This window comes from Haliotis cracherodii, unplaced genomic scaffold (genome assembly GCF_022045235.1).
Source record: "Haliotis cracherodii isolate W230 unplaced genomic scaffold, xgHalCrac1.p SCAF_5, whole genome shotgun sequence".
Lineage (NCBI taxonomy): Eukaryota > Metazoa > Mollusca > Gastropoda > Lepetellida > Haliotidae > Haliotis > Haliotis cracherodii.
The window spans coordinates 33,198,673-33,219,256 of NW_027266308.1; the positions used below are offsets into that span (position 1 = coordinate 33,198,673).

General features: G+C 38.8%; 1 protein-coding gene across 1 annotated transcript in view; it reads right to left on the bottom strand.

The window, feature by feature from the left end:
• LOC139444152 (1-phosphatidylinositol 4,5-bisphosphate phosphodiesterase beta-1-like) overlaps positions 1 to 20,238 on the bottom strand; it is a 150,840-nt gene extending 130,602 nt beyond the window's left edge. Inside the window, exon 1 of the mRNA XM_071225050.1 lies at positions 19,777 to 20,238. Within this exon, the coding sequence (XP_071081151.1) occupies positions 19,777 to 19,875 (99 nt within the window). The 5' untranslated portion in view covers positions 19,876 to 20,238. The remainder of the gene's footprint in view (positions 1 to 19,776) is intronic.
• Positions 20,239 to 20,584: the final 346 nt, after the last annotated feature.

Below are 20,584 nucleotides of genomic sequence, written 5' to 3' on the forward strand. Positions count from 1 at the left end.
AGTCCAGTTTCCACCTTTGCCAAACTAGGCTAGAATTACTGGGCTCGATCATGGCGTCACCAGTGGCTATTACCAGTTATGTCCCCTCTAAGCCTCTCCTATGGACCAATGAGATTCTACCTATCATATCACTTGCGTTTGTTTCATCCAAAATGGTGGCGCCCAGTAAGGACGATCTAATCGATAATCAAGATCTATATTGTGATAAAACGGATCTTACATTGCGAAATACATCAGATCACGTGAGCACCTTGATTAAAAACATGAAAAGATTTGGAAAATATCTGCTGACAACGAGTTGGTGATGCACATGTTTTGCAAATCCTGCAATCGACCGAAATCTGCACGACAGTTAACGAACCGGATTTCGATTTCGGTGCGCGATTTTGATTGGACTATGCACATATAGACTCGTTAGTCCAGCCAAAATGTAACTCCATAATACCAGCCTAGTTCGGCAAGGGTGGAAACTGGACTTTTATAGTCAGTTAACTCACTTGCCTCGTGAAGAGCATGTGCGTATCATATCAGAGCAAAATAAGTTTCAGTACCCTACAATGGCCTCTTTAAATGAGGAAGTATGGAGCAGGTCGTGTAGTCAGCATGCGGACAGGGTTTTAACCTCTTTGGCTATTTGGACAAGGCGTACGACCTTGGAGCAGAGGGTCCGTAGCATAAATCCCCAAATGAGTATGGGATATTTTATAGCTGCTACATGATGCCAAACCCAATGCCACTTCACGTCTCCTTACATAAAATTGTCATCCTTGTTTTGACCCAAATTACCCCCTTATCTAACATTGTTCTGCAGACTAAAAGTGACATAACAAAGAAGGCAAACTTCAGCCACAACATCATGGAAAATATTTCAGATATGTTCTACATATTCTTAGTCAGCTGGACCCTTTCCTGTTCCAGCCGATACAGGAGAGATGAGCCATTACTTGGTGCACCGATCCTCTAAGGTCTGCGACCGCTGTACCTATGTAATGCACAATGCTGCATTCATACCATGTGTTTGCTTCAGTTTATCTAGGGTTGAATAACAGAAAACGCACAGCAAGATTATTGACACAGGAAAGGAAGCCTAAAGGAAATTTCATTCATGGAAGATTTTTACATATGAGCATATTCTGAGGAAAAGGTCATGTCTGTCCCTTCAGCATAACACTGGCCTCAACAATACTGAACTCATTGCAAGTTCATGAATAAGGGTAAGTCCTTGAATTTAGATTGGGTCCTAGTCTGGCTAACTCACTGCAGACAGCCGTGAAGCAAATGAGGTCTACTTATAAATGTTATGCTATGATAGAACAGCTAGCATCTCTTCCTAATGTGCATTTAGACTGGTAATTTGTTTTAATGTTAAACATATTTCTCAGCAGAAATCATCCTCATATCTTTACAACAGTGTTATTAGTCCTGGAACCTGCAAGACTGTTACGACACACACAGAGACACACAAACACACAGCCACACACATGCACACACACATGCACTCACTCACTCACACACATATACATAGATACACACAGACACATATGCACACATATGCACACACACACACACACACACACACACTAATACACATATGCTTATCAGTATATCCCATAATCGCCGCCAGCAAGTTTTTCCAAGGATGCGTACACATAGAGTGGCCCGCCCTCCCTGACCGGAGCATCATCCCATGGTAAACATAACGTATGACCCGGTACAAACAGAGCCCGGCCAGTCAGCCCCACTCAGACACCATCGTCATTGCCATGCGACACACCTGTGTTGATGAAGATAAATCACACTTCTTCCACATGGGTATGTTATTTATGATGACACAGTAAAGCCTTGATACAGTGTGTAGGCAGTCGCTTGGACTGACTCGGAAATATGCTGTAGTAAATTTCTTAAGCCAAGACCAAAATAATGATCCTTGAATATTTTTCAAAAATATATCCATGTGTGGATATTTATGATGAGGAGAGGTTACTATATGGAACTACAAATGTTGAAAGCCTCTTAACCAAGGTTAAAAAACTCTTCTTTGTAACATACCTGAACATGTATTAAGGAAACATTTGTTTGATTTTTACGGGTTACGAATTCACCCAGTTACCCCAGGATATGTGAGTTGAATTCCAAAATTTACCTGACAGTCCTTACTCTATAAGTGGCTTCCTCCCACATTAAACACAATGTGCTACAACTGAAATACAGCTTGAAGGGCAGCTTGACCAAACTCTCACCCACACTCAGATAAAGGGACAAGTTGTTAATGCTGATGAGGTGGTTCAAGACCTGGGTACCTTGGTGTTGGTACATTGCCATTCATCTACATGTCCTAAAGACCTGTGAAGATCTGGGGTAGAATAGGTCTTCAGCAACCAATGCTTGCTCTACATGGCGGACTATGCTTGTTGTAAAAGGCAACTAATGGGATCAGGTGGTCAGGCCTGCTAACTTGGTTGATGTATGTCATCATATCCCAATTGATCAATTCTCATGATGTCAATCACTGGACTGTCTGGGCCAGACTCAATCATTTACACACCACTGCGATATTGCTGTGATATTGCTGATTGTGGAAGAAAACAACACACGAACAAACTAACAACATGTACTAAAGGTGTATATTATTTGAAGATACCAAGTCAGATTTGGTCCACAGTAACCTATGCTTGTTGTAAGAGGTAATTATATTTTCATTAATAGGATAATTAGGCTGAAAAATACTTAAATATAACACTCGAACAAACAAGGCAAAACTGACAGCGGTATGGGTGAGTGAGTGAGTTTGATTTTACGCTGCTTTTTGCAAATTCCAGCAAATATCACGGCAGGGAACACCAGAAATTGGCTTCACACATTGTACCCATGTCGGGAATTGAACTCGGGTCTTCAGCGTGACGAGCGAATGCTTTAACCACCAGGCTACCCGACCGCCCCTACAGCTGTATGGACATCAGCAAGCAGCTTCAGTTGTGTAAAAGAAGTGGAACAATTCTAGCATGCCAGGAAAGAAGCAACAAAATCCTTCAGAGCACGGCCTCAGTCATCTAATAGATGCCAGTCCTTAGGTTCCAGGAGACACTTATTAATGGTCAGTGTCACAGCCTGTGCTTGCTTGAGATGCAAAACAGACTAATATTAATTTATTTATGAAGCTTAAGGATAAAGCCAATCATATTTAAAGGGGAACTATAGGCTTGAGCCAAATGGCAGATCTGTCAAGTCGTTTCAAAACTAATGTTGTCTGTTAACTTTAATGTTGGTTATGATGTCTCTCAATCTAGCAGTTAATGATAACACTAATACACAGACAAAATTTCTACCCTGAGACAGTGAGCATAGCCCTGACCTTTAAATAATTCTTTTCTAACATCAAATGTAAGTGAAGTGATAAATTTAAGCATTTAGAAGTTGAAGTTAGAAGCCATGAAATATCCTTACAAACAATAAAGAAGTTGTTGTCCATAAAAGTTTTTATCTTCACAAGGCAAGGGAGTTAACCGAGTGTCAAAGTCCAGTTTCAACCCTTGCCGAACTAGGCTGGAATTTCTTGGCTCATAGCGCAACCATTGGCTTTACAAGTATATTGTATTACAAGTTATGTCTCTTCTATGTCCCTTCTATTGACCAATCAGATTTCACCTCTCATATCACTTGCATTTGCTTCAAACAAAATGGCGGCGCCCAGTGAAGGGGATCTGACTGATAATCAAAATCTTTTTTGCAATAAAATGGGTCTTACTTTGTGAAGTGCATCAAATCACATGAGCACTTTGATTAAAAACATCAAAAGATTTGGAAAATTTCTGTTGACAGCATGTTGACGGTACACATGCTTTGCAAATCCTATATAGTCAGTTAACTCCCTTACGTCGGGAAGATGAAAAGTTTTATATGTCTTCATCAAGAGTAAGTGTGGGTCATCGGATCAGAATTTATAGCTGACTTGACAACACAAAACAATGGCATCTGTGTATCCTTGCAGAATGGGGTGCCCCCTGTGTGTATCACTTTGACTATAGAGGTGCATGTAGGAATGGCTACTCTTACAAGGATCTGATTTCACCTGTAGGTTGGATGTATCACTGTAGTTCTTATTGAAAAAAACATTACAAAATTATTAAGTTGTGTGTTTTCATACGTTTACATGCATATATGCATGTATACATATATATAAATGTCTTCTGCCTCAAATCTTTAAACAAATGGCTGCATATCTGATGATTAACATGATTAATTCATTGTGGCCATATTGATTTTTTTCTTTTCCGATTATATCAACCAATAGTATACAGTAAATAAAACAATCATCAAAGTCACTGGTACCTGAAATCAGCATTCCATCATCGAAGTGCTCATCACTTATTTCAATGTCTAACAATTTAGATGTGATGTGACTGAACGACTGAAGGAAAACATATACTGCGTAAATAAATGATTCACTTATCATAGATCACAATTTTTGTTGTGCCAAACAAGATCACCAAGTGGTTTGAACAGTATTAGCATTGATTTTGTGTATGAATCATTAATGATGCTGGTCACATTACCTTTATAACCCTACATTTCTGTCTGCATGGTGAACATAATAAGCTGGATGTGTTGCTAACAGGCAGGGTCGACCCAAGCCACAATCAACTAAAGACCCTTCAACAGTTTTGCTTCGTAATCAGATAACAAGTTAATGGCCTTAACAAGTATTCGTTCCTTCAGAGGTGCAACTCCTATCTTGACTGATACGTGCAATACTGTAATACAAGCCATCTACATTTGCTACTACAGACGGTGGGTAGCCTAGTGGGTGAAATGAAGAACTGGCTTCCATACAAAGCGATCTTAGCGCTAAGGTGATCGTAACTCCCATACCTCAACATAGACTTACGATAGTCGTAGAGCTAAGGTTGTGTTGTACAACAGCACCCTGGGTTTGAAGCCAATTCCTGATGTCCGCGTCATGGTACTGACGTACAGATCAATACTATAATACTGGCCACTCAATTCGACACTTTGTTTCAAGGGCAGTGAGTTAGCCCAGTCTTCCACAATCTTACGAAAACTGAGTTCAATTCCTCCTTCCATGTATCATGCTTGAAACCATTCTCAATGTCCCTTAAGTACTGTGATGTTGCTGATGCTATAGCCTAGAGGTTCACTAGAGACTTCGGTTCAATTCTCCACATGGGTACTATGTATGAAGCCCATTTCTGGTGTCACCTCTGCCATGATATCGCTGGAATATTGCTAAAAGTGGTGTAAAACCACTTGCTGTGATATTGGTAAAGTATCCAAAACCTTAATTGCATAACCAGAGATGGGATGCAGGGGTGCATGCTCCTCTCCTCCCTGTAACTTAACATGTTATTGATGAGCTTTCAACAATAATACTGTAACTACCAAAAGATAATTGTCTCAGAGACTATCAACAGTGTTATATGTTAAATTGGAAGTAAACTCAACATAGCAACTTTGCATACTTTAATACTTTAGGGCATACTTTATCACAAATGCTCGACCAAATGTTTAATTTGAAAAAAAGTGAAATAGAGATAAAAAATGACATACACAACTGAGAGGACACTCTTTACTGGGGTTAAAACAGGTTCCCCATCTTTGATGCATTGCACGATTTCATCAATTGGGCAGGCACCCATTCTGCCTGCTTCTGCCTTGGATTTTTAATCAACTTTTTCTGTCTGCTCATCTGTTTTTTTAACTGTGGAATAGGACCGAGGACAGCAGGTTGTTTGTAGGAGTCTTCCTCCTTGTCCAGTACCTATTGTTACGGTACAAATTCATCCTAGCGTGGTGATAGGTTAGACAATAGGGAAATAAAGGGGGCATCTTACATATGACACAACTAATTGGTGAATATCTCAAAGATATACAGTAAACTATGTTTATAATGAACACTCTTATAATGAACTGACTGATATAACAAAGTTATTTTTTAGTCAAGAACATTTGCTGTATATATGCTAATAACGAACTACGGTTATTACAAACTGAAATTAGTGGTCCCTCTGAGTTCGTTATAACCACAGTTTACACAACCAATTGGTAAACTATACTTACATACTGAGTGAAAACTTTTGAAATCTATATCAATGAGTGAGTGAACATATGAATAATTTAGTATGATCTGGACTATAATTCTAAAAGGGGTCATCAGTCGTTTTTTGCCGGATACAAGTTCAAGATAAGACCAGACGTCAAACTTCATTTCACTGGAAATGTTCCCTGAAAGGATGCCACCATCAACATCAAAGATGACTTTGTCACGAAGCACAATAATATGTCACAGTGGGTCAACGCCAACAAATATTCTCGAAGGTGGCATCCAAATGTATATAAATTCATTGAGATACTGCAGGTTGAGCAGGATAATACTGTGATCACAATCCAGGTAGTTTGATGCCACCCAAGATGCCGAAGTATCAGAACCTCGCCCATGCCCTGGAGAGGGAAAAGAGACAACTTCTTGCCAACCAAAAATCAGTTAACGATTATCCCAATGCTGTTTCACTTATAGTTGGACTGTGAAATTATGTATTTATTGTGGAGTTTTGTGTCACCATGGTCACAAATGGTTATCTATATGTTACAAACATTCGCTGGCCCCTGACAGTGTTTGAAGTAACCCCACAGCTTAAACAAACACAGTGGGGATTATCCCTTGGCCAGCTGCTGGACAAGTAATAAGTCACCATAAGAAGTCACCATAAGAAGTCACCATAAGAAGTCACCGTTTCTCCCAAACAGGATGTTATTTATAAATGCTAGTTACAGATTGTTAATTGTTATTTCATTATTCACAATATCAAGGTCAAAGGTAATGTTGCACACAGTGAACAATGTATGCAATGTTGTTATTTTTGTAGGGTTAACAGAAATAGCAGACACAGCATATGCAAAGCTGCTAAGAATCACTTATCAGCCAATGAAAACTTTTGTCAAGCACCGCTTCATCGGCAGCTTTAGGCCACGCCCCCAAATATGTTTGCTTTGGAAGCTAATTTTGGAACGTGTGATTTCAACACTTTTACTTGGACATACTTTCTACGAAAATAATTTTCTCCCTCAGAAATTGACCACCTGTATCAAGGATAAACATGATTGGCAACAAAATTGCAATCATGTTTATTATTCTACTTGCCCTTAGTGCTGCTAGTTTCTGCTTCAGCTGTATGTATGCTTGACTTCTCACCATGAATTAACTGAGCGTGTTCTAGGTTCGACAACCTGTACCAAATCTGTTCAAACATGTTTGAAACAATGTGAATTAAACCCCAAATCTCAAATGGTAAGTTTGAAAATTAAACTATCAGGGCCCTCCCTTGCCAGGCCCCAGGTAACACAAGTGGAGTATGGCATTGCATAAATGTAAAAAGGAGTACACCACTGACCCAGAGCTGAAAGCAATGAACAAGAAAAAACGACCATGACCCATATATTCATCATTCAAAAGCAGAGGGATAAATTTGATTCCCATACCCTTTTCACTGAACTGTGTAAGTAGCCTTCATGCCTAAGTAAGTATGAATAGACAATAAGGTAAAAATGGATGAATAGGTTTGAATGGAAGAATAGGTTTGAATGGATAAAATACTACCTCCCTAAAACATACTGGGTTATTGGCCCATATGCTTTGTTTGTTTGTATTTGTTAAACGCCACACTCAGCATTATTCCAGCTATATGATGGTGGTCTGTAAATAATCGAGTCAGGACCAGACAATCCAGTGATTGACATCATGAGCATTGGGATGCAACTGGGATGCAATGACATGCATCAACCAAGTCAGTGAGCCTGACAACCTGATCCCGTTAGTCGCCTCTTATGACAAGTATAGTCGCCTTTTATGGCAAGCATGGGTTGCTGAAGACGTATTCTACCCTGGATCTAAACAGGTCGATCTCTACACTATCAAAAAACAAAAAACAAGCATGTGATCTACCTGGCAGTTTACCTCCATATATACATGTCTTTGACTATTATACACAATATTATTTGACCTTCAATCCAGCCTTACAAGTTGTAAAGCTTGCATAACTACCTTCAACCCAAGCTTTTTCACATTTCCTAAGACATTAATATAATAATTTCTAATACTGGTTGCCCCTAAAACTTGAACCTGTTTACTATCAGATGCAGCACATATCAGTGACGAAAGACTGAAGTATTCATATGAAAGAAATTGTCCTATTTTGTTATCTTTTTAGCCTTTATAGAATCTTCAGGAATCAGTTCGATAAAAGATTTCCTTTTGTACTGAATTGAGGGAAATATAGGTCAAGCAAATTAGCCTACGGGGATGTCAGGTGTGTATTGTAGGAATCTGTCAACACTGTGGTGAAGCCGGATAGTGGGCAGTCCTGCTGTAGGTATGTGTGTTAACATCACGGCAGTGTCACAACCATGCCAACTTGATTGATGTTGCAACACAAATAACATCTTGTAACTAATATGGCAGTATTAAAAAATATCTCTTCCAAAATAGATACTTATCTCTGAACAACAATGGCATATTTGATGTTTAGATTTATGTACTGATGGTCACACTGATAATATAAAATGTGTTTGTTTGTGATTGTGTGTGTGTGCTTGTGTGTGTGCTTGTGTAACACTCTATGTAATAGACCACAGAGGCAGTCCAATTTATCGCATTAGAGTGAGTGAGTGAGTCAGTTTGGTTTTATGCCGCTTTTAGCAATATTCCAGCAATGTCACGGCGGGGGACACCAGAAATGAGCTTCACACATTGTACCCATGTCGGGAATCGAACCCGGATCTTCGGCATGACGAGCGAACGCTTTAACCACTAGGCTACCCGACAGCCCCTATCGCATTAGACATTTTTATATTATAAAGTGATTGAGTCAGCAGTGTGTGTTATCATATGGTCATTTGAGAACAGTTGTCATCAGTGATGATCAAATGAAATTGTTTTCAGGGGCAACTTAAAAACACCCACCCACAGACACACACACTTTTTTCAGACAGCTTACTTGTCAACCGTCAATAGTTTTAACATTGCACCACTTCACAATCCTGGACCCACCCCTGGTTGTGAAACATAGGGGTATTCATCCAAAAATGTTTAAAAAAATGTTGGTTAATAATCACAGCTAACTCTCTTTAGAACCCCCTTAGGCAGCCTGCTAGAGCAAGGATGTGTAAGACATTAGTATTGCAATAGTTGTACTAAATAGTAGGGCTGGGACGAGTCCAAATTTACTACCCGGGTACTCACCCCCCTATTACCCGACCCTACCTCTGTACCGACTGTACATGCTATAGGTCTCAAGAGAAAGGTACAAAATGTCTGATTGGGAATTTTTTTACCATAGCCCTGGCAAAACATATTTAGATACATGTAATAAACTATCTGGTCATGCATACACCGAAGTTGACTTAAGTTATATCTTTATTCAACCAAATGAAAAGTCTGAAAGAATAGGGGCATAGTCAGAAAGAAATGCAAACATTAGTGACTTGTTTAGTAACCATAGAGTTCTAGATCATTTTTGTCATTAAACAATACATCACGTGACTAACCACGAGTCTCAGTACCCAGCTAACCCGGGTACCCGAGTTACCCGTCCCAGCCCTATATAATAGTATTGCAAAATAGTGTGTAAATAGTATTGCAAGAGTCAGTGTACTCCCATCAGGTCTCAACCAGTAGAAGCCAGAGTCATTTCAAATGAAACCAAATTACCAGCCTTACAACACAAGTATTGACTGGCAGAACATTTGGTTGTGAAAATATGGCATCTACAACTCAGTTGCTTGAGGCAACATGGATATCCAACATGGCCGCCATCTTTAGGTAAACACTACAAGATGTCTCTAAGAGGGTTGCCCCTAAAACACATGCATTTCTCTGGTGCATGTGTACCAAGCAGCATCACAGCTTACAGCTATCGCTGTTATAGTGGTACCGACATGGATACAATGTGTGAAGCCCATTTCTGGTATCCCCCAAAGTGATATTGCTGGAATATTGCTAAAAGCATACTCATTCACTCACTCTTATAGAAGTATTAATTCTAATTATTATTATCTTGTGTTAAAAATTCATGCTGTCATTTGTCACACCCGTTATTGATACTTAATATTGATTTTGCATTGTTAACAGTAAAATACTTCAGCTGTGAATTTAAAAAGAATGAAATTAATAATTGGATGATTTTGTAGACATGATAGAGAATGTCTGCTAACATTTTCTGTATCCCTGTCTTTTTGAATCATCATCAGTTATTGAATATTCTGATGATTCAGGTTTTGAATATGTTTTTCTCGTTTAAACATACATGTTTCATCTTAGACAAATTTAGTAGTTACGATCAGACTTTCAAACTTATCATACTTATGTCATATACTGATCCATATATTATTTGCGACTATGCTTGTCATAAAAGGCGACTAACAGGATCGGGTGGTTAGGCTCGCTGACTTGGTTGATGCATGTCATTGATCCAAATTGCGTGGATCGATGTTCAAGATGTCAATCACTGGATTGTCTGGTCCGGACTCGATTATTTACAGACCGCCATCATATAGCTGTATTATTGCTGAGTGCGGCGTTAAACAACAAACAAAATTGTAGTAGTAGTAACCATATATTATTCATATATCATTCCACAATATCAAATCCACCCAATTGTCAACTGGAGAATTGTCCACACACACAAGTCTCTCCATTCCATCCCCCCTGTGACAGGGGACACAGTTTAGTTGGTCCTCCTCTTCCTAACTTCAGACTTATTGCAATGCAGTAACACAAAACTGAATATTAAAATATTTTTCTTATGTCTTGGTTCTGTTCTTCGTGAAATACAAGTCACCATTGCTGAGTGAAATTGCTAGGAATTTGTACATTCCAATTTGGAAACTTTTTCTGACATTTGCACAACCTAGTGCCGACTGGCCTCTGAAGTGCCTAGATAAATACCTGCGCTCATCATGGTTTTCCCCACTGTACACTGCAAGCTGGCCCACTCCCCATAAATAGTACCCTGCCCTCAGCCTGCTGCACCAAGTGAACCCCGTTGGCAAACCTCAGTGGCATATCCATCAAACGTATGTCATTGTGTTCTCTTCTTTGGAAAGACCATTTTATTGCCATCTTGAGACCATGCAATGCTGGATTTATGATGAAAGCAAATCGCTACGATTTCATGAATAGTTAACGTGGGGCATTTTATTCCTAATGTCAATACTTAACTTGATAGGTGAGAGACAACCCTTGAAGTCGTGCCATACAAAATGGATAATGTGAAATAATGCATTGTGTTCAATGTGTTTTTTACATGGTTAACAAAAGGCTTTTGTGGTGTTGGCTTAATACTTAGAGACTGAGTGAGTGGGTTGGGTTTTAAGTTCAGCCAGCTTTGAACAAACTTTCACAGTGTGTGAGTTTAATGTGTTAGGAACATCAGAAATTATGCATGTCAAAACAATTTCCCTTGTTGTTGAAGCCTCAAACAAAGGTATGGTGCTGAAATCACTTATATGGAGCAGGAGACTTCATCCCAACAACCTCAACCTTTTGACCCCTACATCCCAACAGCCTCAACCTTTAGACCCCTACATCCCAACAACCTCAACCTTTCGACCCCTACATCCCAACAACCTCAACCTTTTGACCCCTACATCCCAACAACCTAAACCTTTTGACCCCTACATCCCAACAACCTCAACCTTTTGACCCCTACATCCCAACAACCTCAACCTTTTGATCCCTACATCCCAACAACCTCAACCTTTAGACCCCTACATCCCAACAACCTCAACCTTTAGACCTCTACATCCCAACAACCTCAACCTTTAGACCCCTACATCCCAACAACCTCAACCTTTTGACCCCTACATCCCAACAACCTCAACCTTTTGACCCCTACATCTCCACCACCACCTGACCCCTACATCCCAACAACCTCAACCTTTAGACCTCTACATCCCAACAACCTCAACCTTTAGACCCCTACATCCCAACAACCTCAACCTTTTGACCCCTACATCCCAACAACCTCAACCTTTTGACCCCTACATCTCCACCACTACCTGACCCCTACATCTCTACAACCACCTGACCCTTACATCCCCACCACTACCTGACCCCTACATCTCTACAACCACCTGACCCCTACATCTCCACAACCACCTGACCCCTACATCTCCACAACCACCTGACCCCTACATCTCCACAACCACCTGACCCCTACATCTCTACAACCACCTGACCCCTACATCTCTACAACCACCTGACCCCTACATCCCAACAACCACCTGACCCCTACATTCCCACAACCACCTGACCCCTACATCCCCACAACCACCTGACCCCTACATCTCCACAACCACCTGACCCCTACATCCCAACAACCACCTGACCCCTACATCTCCACAACCACCTGACCCCTACATCTCCACAACCACCTGACCCCTACATCTCCACAACCACCTGACCCCTACATCCCCACAACCACCTGACCTCTACATCTCCACCCCACTGTTTCACTCCATGGTGTATTCCACACAGTGTACACCTGTAATCTAAGGCACGCGAGATATTTGCTGTGAGACGAGCTGTGTGATTGCGTAATGTGCCGAAGACTAAGACTTGCCTATCAAACCCACTATCTTGTCTTTCAATATTTCTCAACTTTATGTGGTGTAGTTTGCTGAAATCTTTCTTGAACATGTCTATTTATCTGCAGTTTTAAGATTATGAAATTATCCCTCACACAGCCTTTAACTGAGAAACTATTAACCACAACAAGAAAATATAGGCTTCATCGCCTCAAACATGACCAGGTTCCTGTTCCATAAAGCAATCGTAACGCTAAGGTGTTCGTAACTCCCATACTTTAACATAGGCTTACAATAGTCGTTGCGCTACGATCGTTTTGTGGAACAGGGACCACAACTGTTGTAACACTATAACAGAAGGAATTGCGTTCTTTTTGTCATTCAGTACTTGTATGAGTGAGTGAGATTGGTGTTTCCCACTTGACCAGTGTTTCAGGAATACCGCGGCGAGTCAGCTTGGTGTGGGAGGAAAGCCGGAAGTGATGCAGGTCATGGGTTACCGCTGAGGTAAAACCCATGAGCTTGGTGCTCACAAACCTTAAAACCAACGTTGGATTCAAACCAACAATCATAAAACTCTTGCTTGCCTAATATCCACACCTCTGTACATGAATAGCCCACCCAAACCCCAATAAGTGAGTGACAATTTACTGAGGCTATCATAGCTTGGTACTAGTGTAACTAAGCAACATGATATATTTAAGAATTGACTTCAATATTTTTCGTTTTTATGGAAGTATAAACGTATACACGAATTCACAGTGTCCATTCACTAGTTTTTACATTATGCGTCCATATACGCAAATATATATTGATGTTACTTCTTAGAAAGATATAAATTAACAATAATAACTTCACTATCTGCTCATTTAACACCAAAAACTGTAGAAAACAATACAAAATCGCAATAATGCAACACAAGCCCCGCCCACTCTATCATCAACCAATCAGGAAACAATGCATGGTCTAACTCCTTTAGGTTTCTGGAAAAATACACGCAAAATTAATTAAATGCCATGGAATCACTTTTGATATATTTATTGTACAATAGAAACTCATTTATGATATGTAGCAGGATCGATGTATTGCATGAATGCATATTGAATATTTCAGGTGTTTGTGCCTACGTGAGTTTGCCAACAGTTTGAAAATGTTCTCATAATCACTTCAAAAATAACATATGCTCATAGAGAAGATCACGTGAATGTGGGGGACTGGTAATGTTTTAAAGTTGTCAGTCCACCAGGACAGGCAGTTTCAAAAGCTAGTGGAAACACTGATCTGTCATCTTCAAGTGACACCAGTCCAATGCTAAAGGACCCGTGAAGATTCCGGGGTAGAAAAGGTCTTCAGCAACCCATACTTGCCGTAAAGGCGACTGACTATGCTTGTCGTAAAAGGCAACTAACGGGATCGGGTGGTCAGGCTCACTGACTTGGTTGATACATGTCATCAATCCCAATTGCATGGATACATGTTCATGCTGTCAATCACTGGATTGTCTGGTCCAGACTCGATTATTTACAGACCGCCGTCATATAGCTGGAATATTGCTGAATGCAGCGTAAAACAACAAACCAAACCAAACCAAACCAATGCTAAAGACTCAGGGAAATCATGCTGATGGCAAATCCTTGTTTAAATGTTTTGTTTTTTGTTGTTCAGTGCAGCACACACAAATATTCCAGCTGTAAAAGTGCATCCAGTACGTAATCGAGAGCGGACACACAAACCAGTGATTGATATTGTGAGCAAGGACCTACTCCATCAGGTACAATGACAGCAATCAACCGAGTCACTGTGCCTGACCACCCGATCCATTAAGTTACCACTTATGACAAGCATAGGATCTACTCTAACCCGGAATTCCCATGGGGTAATTTCAATCAACTAGCCGTGGATTAGAACTGAAGTCAATGTTGAACACACACAAGACTTACATCATGTCAGAGATGTGTACGAAAATGGCAGGTGATAGTTGATTGGTTAGGGTACAGTTTGAGGTTAATGTTGAACAGAACAAACTGTCCCTTAGCCTTGCGGTTCTCAATTTTATTTTCAATTTTATTTTCAATTTCACATTCAATTTCATTTTCCGTTGTCATTGTGCACTTGAATTATCACTAAATTCATTCACCTATAAAACATCTGACAATTTGAGATTGACTTAAATATTATAAGCAGTGTTCCCGCTGGCTTTTGAAACTGCCAGTCCTTGTGGACTGGCAACTCTAAAAATTACCAGTCCCCACTAATTTTTGCAAGTCCCAACTTTCAACAAATGAAAAAACGTAGGAAAATTATTTGTTTTTAATTCTGTTCAGTGCAAAGATGGCATCTCTGAAGTAACTTTGTTAGATCTGTACGTCATTCAAGCAAACTTCAGTCGCAATTTTCTCTTTATTTTTTAATATTTCGAGAAAAAGTCGCTACAACTGGATATTTTAACCAAGAAATAGACAAGAGGAAACCTTGATGGTATCAGAAAACTGACTTTGTTCGAAAAATGTACTTATATGAATATCACCGATGTTTTGTTCAACAACAAAGATTTATAAGTACCTTATTTGCCAGTCCATAGGGACTGGCAGGCACATGAATTATCGGTCCAAGCCTAATTTTACCGGTAAAAAACTGGTAATTACTGGTGAACGGGAACACTGTATAAGTGAATTACATATTTCTCAAAGTCGGCCTTATAAGAATACACACTTAAACCCAATCACTTCCATACAAATTCTATGTTTGTAACACTTGTTTTATTGTTTAATTGAAATAAATATATATCACCTCATATCATTTAAATATATGAATATAATCTTTAATTAAGCATGCAGTATCTTACAGTAAACATAAGCACGTGTTACAATTACATCAGGAAACAATGTCATATCAGTACCCACACATCACTTTTCTTATCACTGCCAATTGATAATGGCCATATACTGTAGATTGACACAGACAATATCTCATATCAGCTACTTCCTTGTCTCTCTATTGCTACCGCAAACAATTATATTGATGGCAACATATGACACTGTTATATACAACAGATTGTTCGAGAAGTCGGCATCATAAATTACCTTGTAAACCATATGCTACATAATTTTGCTCAACTGGCCACAAACCGTACAACTTCGACAAGCAGTCATATAATTAGAATAAAATAAATTACAGTTTCAGAGGCTGGATTATTGGTTTTTATCAAGATAATGGCTGGTTTCTGATATTTCAAAGAGCAATTATCTCTTTCAGTAAAAAATAAATAATCGGAAATTACATTTAATGTAAATTGATCCCAAACTACTAATAATCATTGATAAAATAAGTGATAAAACCCATGATCAAATTGACACCTTTGAAGCAAAGATAGGAATACGAAATAATGACACATAGAACTGACACCTTTTAAGCAAAAATGGGAATAAGAAATAATAACAAATTGAACTGACACATTTGAAAAAAAGATGGGAATACGAAATAATAACATATTGAATTGACACCTTTGAAGCAAAGATAGGAATAATCATATTAACATATTCAAAGGACATTTTGTTAAGCATAGTACATTTATCCAGCAAGACATGTTTAGGTATAAGAGTTCAAAATCATGGAAGTTGACATGGAATTTCAAAACTATCAATGAAAAAGCAAAACCATTATCATGATTATAGCTGAAGTTACCAAGACAAAGCAAACATATTTTCATTGACAAAAGGACAATTAACATATATATAAACAGAACAATAACATTGATTCACAATATTAAAATAACAGAACTAGTTCTATCCAATTTAGAAAACCTTGAAGATGAACTCCATTTCATATATGATTGCGAAGCATATGTATTGTTGAGAAATAAGTACATACCGAAGTGGCATATTTCATCAAATATTTGTAAATTTCATAAATTACTGACTTCTAATGATGTGCATGTCCGTAACAAATGTGCTTAGTTCATAAAGAAGCTCTGAAATGTAAATATGCACTTGATAGTAAGTATATTGTGTGATCTACCGCCTAATTGCCATATATATAGGATATTGTTGTATCAACAGTGTACATGGGCTGATGGCCTACAAAACCAAAAATAAACTTACTTACATACTGTCAAATAACTGAAATTCTGTTTAAAGCATTAAACCAACCCAATCATGCATGTAGCATTGTTTATTAAATAAAGTAACCTACTTTAAACTGAAGATATTCTGGAACATCATATCATGATATTTATGTTACTTAGTAAATGTAACACTAATGATAATCATATTTTATATCATTGTTTACGACTAGCAATCATTATTATGTAAACAACTAAATGTCAGGGAGCATCTAGATTGGAATAAGGCGTGGCTATAATAAACTAATACTAAGTATAGTACTGAGACAAAGAGACAAGCATCACAACAGGTCACACCAAAAATACTTCCAATATAGAATCATATTCCCTTTGTTTCAGAGACCTGTGAAGATCCTGGTTAGAATTAGTCTTGAGCAACCATACTTGTTAGAGGCGACTTACGGCATTGGGTGGTCAGGCTTGCTGACTAGAATGATGCATGTCATAGTATTCCTATTGTGGAGACTGATGCTCATGATGTCAATCAGTGGATTGTCTGGCGCTGACTTGATTATTGACAGACTGCTGTCACATAGCTGGAATATTGCTGAGTGTGGAATTAAACAACAAACAAACAAAAGCTTGGCTTCAGCAAAAAACAATTAAATATGGATCATAAGGGCAGATGTCCCCTTTCCTTCACTGTTGAGTCTTCTGTACAACAATGTCTTACACCATATCACATACTGTATAGCCTCTGTGTAGGACTGTCCTCTCTTGACACAGAGTATATAATTTGTATTCCTGTCCATACAGTATGCATCAATATTGCTGTAGTTTAATCATAATATCACATGCCTCACTGAATCTTTGGAGAGCGTAATTATATATAGCTATGAAAGCAGCAGTGATTGAATACATATATATCGACCCACTGGCAAAAAAAGAATATATAACATATAAAGTTTCATAATGACGTATAGAAAATTGATCATTAGAATATTTCTCGTCAAATTCATATGATACTAACTTCACAATCATACTCTGTTTATTCTGTGCAGAAATAAAGTAATCAAAAATAGAAGTGATAGATAAAACGACAAAAAATTGTGTTATGTGCATTGTTGTGATTTCCTATTATGTTAAACAACACGAAGTTGTTTTGCACAGATTGATTCTCATGGATTTCCTTGATCAATAAGATAGGTGAAATATTGAGCATTGTACATGCTGGGCACAAGTTTGCTATACATCGATACTGTGATGAACAGGGAATGATTTGTGATCTCAGGGAAATTACCACTTTTTACATATTTGTACATTTGTTTCGGAGGCACTCGTGAACATTGCCAAAAAGGCGTTCCTTCAAATCATATTCTAATCTTACTGCTGACTCTTACTAAAAGCATACAGCCATTCACTCTCCTTCACCAAATAATAAAAGACACAGAATATGACAGTGTCTTTCTTCTAACCATGCTGACCTGCTTGAACAGATACAGGCTGACATTCCTCCAACGAATGAACCACATCCATCACTATCACGACTACAACACTTCTACAAATCATGACCCACATCAATAATTTAAGTCATCACTTCTCTGCCTTGTCAATCTCAACTGACACAACATACATATTGTCAATATTAACAGTACTGTTATGCACTATTAACAAGCACCTGCATTTAATAGCTGTCAATGTTTCTCAATCTAGTCTGTTTTGCTATTCACCTAATTGAAAAAGCCCATTCGTCAGTATTGTGAAATTCTAGCCGTTGATCGTGATTCTGGCATGATTTCCCATACCCCAACAATACACTGGCAGTAAGTTTGGAGGCTGGTCAATATACACAATCAATATGAAACAGGTGGGAAAGGGTCAAGTGATGATATTATGTTAACTAGCTGCTGGGGAGGTGTATTGGTGAAAGTGGCAACACTATAACTAAGCATGCTGGCAAGCATTCATTGAAATGCATTTCAGAAATGCCCTGCTTTTCTCCCAACAGATTTCAAAAGATAGAAAAATGTACACTGTCGAAGGGAAATTGAACATAAAAAAAATAATATTTGTATGTTTCTAACAAACATTCTGCAATAAGAAAAATATTTTATGTAATAAGAACTTAATAATATTTCAGATAACGATCTCCAAACAATATTTCGACAGTATTATATTATACCTACATTTAAACAAGTAATGAAACTGATCGTTACAAGAGAAATAATCCATTCTCAATTAATGACACTGTAGACTTGGCAAGATAGTCGTATGACATGTGTCTTAATGTATACTTGACTCTTGTTCAGGTGTTAATATCAACAAATGAATGTTTATCTAACATGCTGCAAAATTCACAAATAAAAGGTTTAGATATGCTTGGTTATTGTGCGTGAAAGAATTTCCATGGTATGTTTTGTTTATAAAAATAATGTTCCTGTTATTCAAACATTGCAGTTTCATCTTTGATACATCTTGAGTCTGTCAACCATTGCATAAAGAGACAGATAATGTCAAAGTACAGTAACATGTGTGACGACATTTCAATCAAATGATCCATTTTGAAACAAGAATTGTCATATATAACCTACAAAACAAAAACTGCTAGTTATCAAATGCATCAACACTCACAACGATATGATGTCTTAATAGAAATTTAATATCAAATGCCAGTTGGCTCATATATGACTTGACTGGGCCCTGTAACACGTAAACCGCGTAAATGTGTGATAATATTTATGTTTATTATATTGACATTTGGAATTCGCTTGGTTCTCAGCGGCAGAGCTGACTTTCTGGTGCTAAAACCATCAGCATTTTTCTACACAAAAGAAACCTAATCATCTGATTTGTGAAGCTGAAAGAGAGTCAATGCTCAATGTCAAAGTAGATATAATTACAGGCAGACAGCGGTGCGGATCCCGTTACGCTTCCATAAGAACATTGATAGCAGTGCTGTCAATGGATCAGTGAACCTACCGTTATGCACAAACGTTCAAAAAAGGCGTGTCTTATGCGTGACTTATGCTCCACGGGTCAGCGCGTGCTGGCTTGACCCACGTGAATAGTCAATCAACCGTGACTGTGTAAATAAACAATTAAGAAAGGCAAGTACTCACATCATCCCATTTGATAAACTTGTGTCCTTTGATCAGAATCTCCGGAACACGGATAGGCCTGAGCTGAACGACATGCACGCCGGGTTTGGCCCCCGCCATACTGTATTAGGCTATTTCACAAGCCCCTTTTCTTTCATTTCACAGCGATCTGACGGGCTTTCTATAGTAGATCACTAATAACGGTCGATCACCACTAGTTCGGAATCCTGTGAGAGGCGAGAGTGTGTTTTGACACAAGCCCACCACAGAGCGAGTATTCCTTTCCACAGAGAAAACCGACCTCACACAAGATTATAACTCCGTTCAAATGTTACTGATAAACTCCAAAACTATGATATACATCCATGCACAATGGCCTCTCGTGTGCAGCATCAAGAAGTAAACGCAAGCTTCCGTTGCAACCTCATCACTGAGAATCTACAGTTGGTTGCCGAGAGCTTACGATCTTCTCACTGTTGACAGGCCCTCGCCCGACTCGCACTGTTTCGCGGAATATGAAGGTGAGCGGTCATGTGACTTGATCAAAATGGCGCCTGGCTGTCATTGGCAGGTGGGGTTGGTACCGCTACTCAAGGCTATGCATATTGCATATACTCCAGCATGTGAGTAGCTCCTAATCGCCTGTAGCGTGCCATGGGCAGGTCTGATGAATTCACTCGTCAGTGGATATAATCAATTGGCACTATAACGCCTAGCAAACGGTCATAACCCCCTGATAGACACAGTAACACTCGCGTTGTTTGGTAATAAGTATACTGTATGGACAATTTGTCGTAAAAAAAGCACTGCTACCAAGAAGGGAACACCC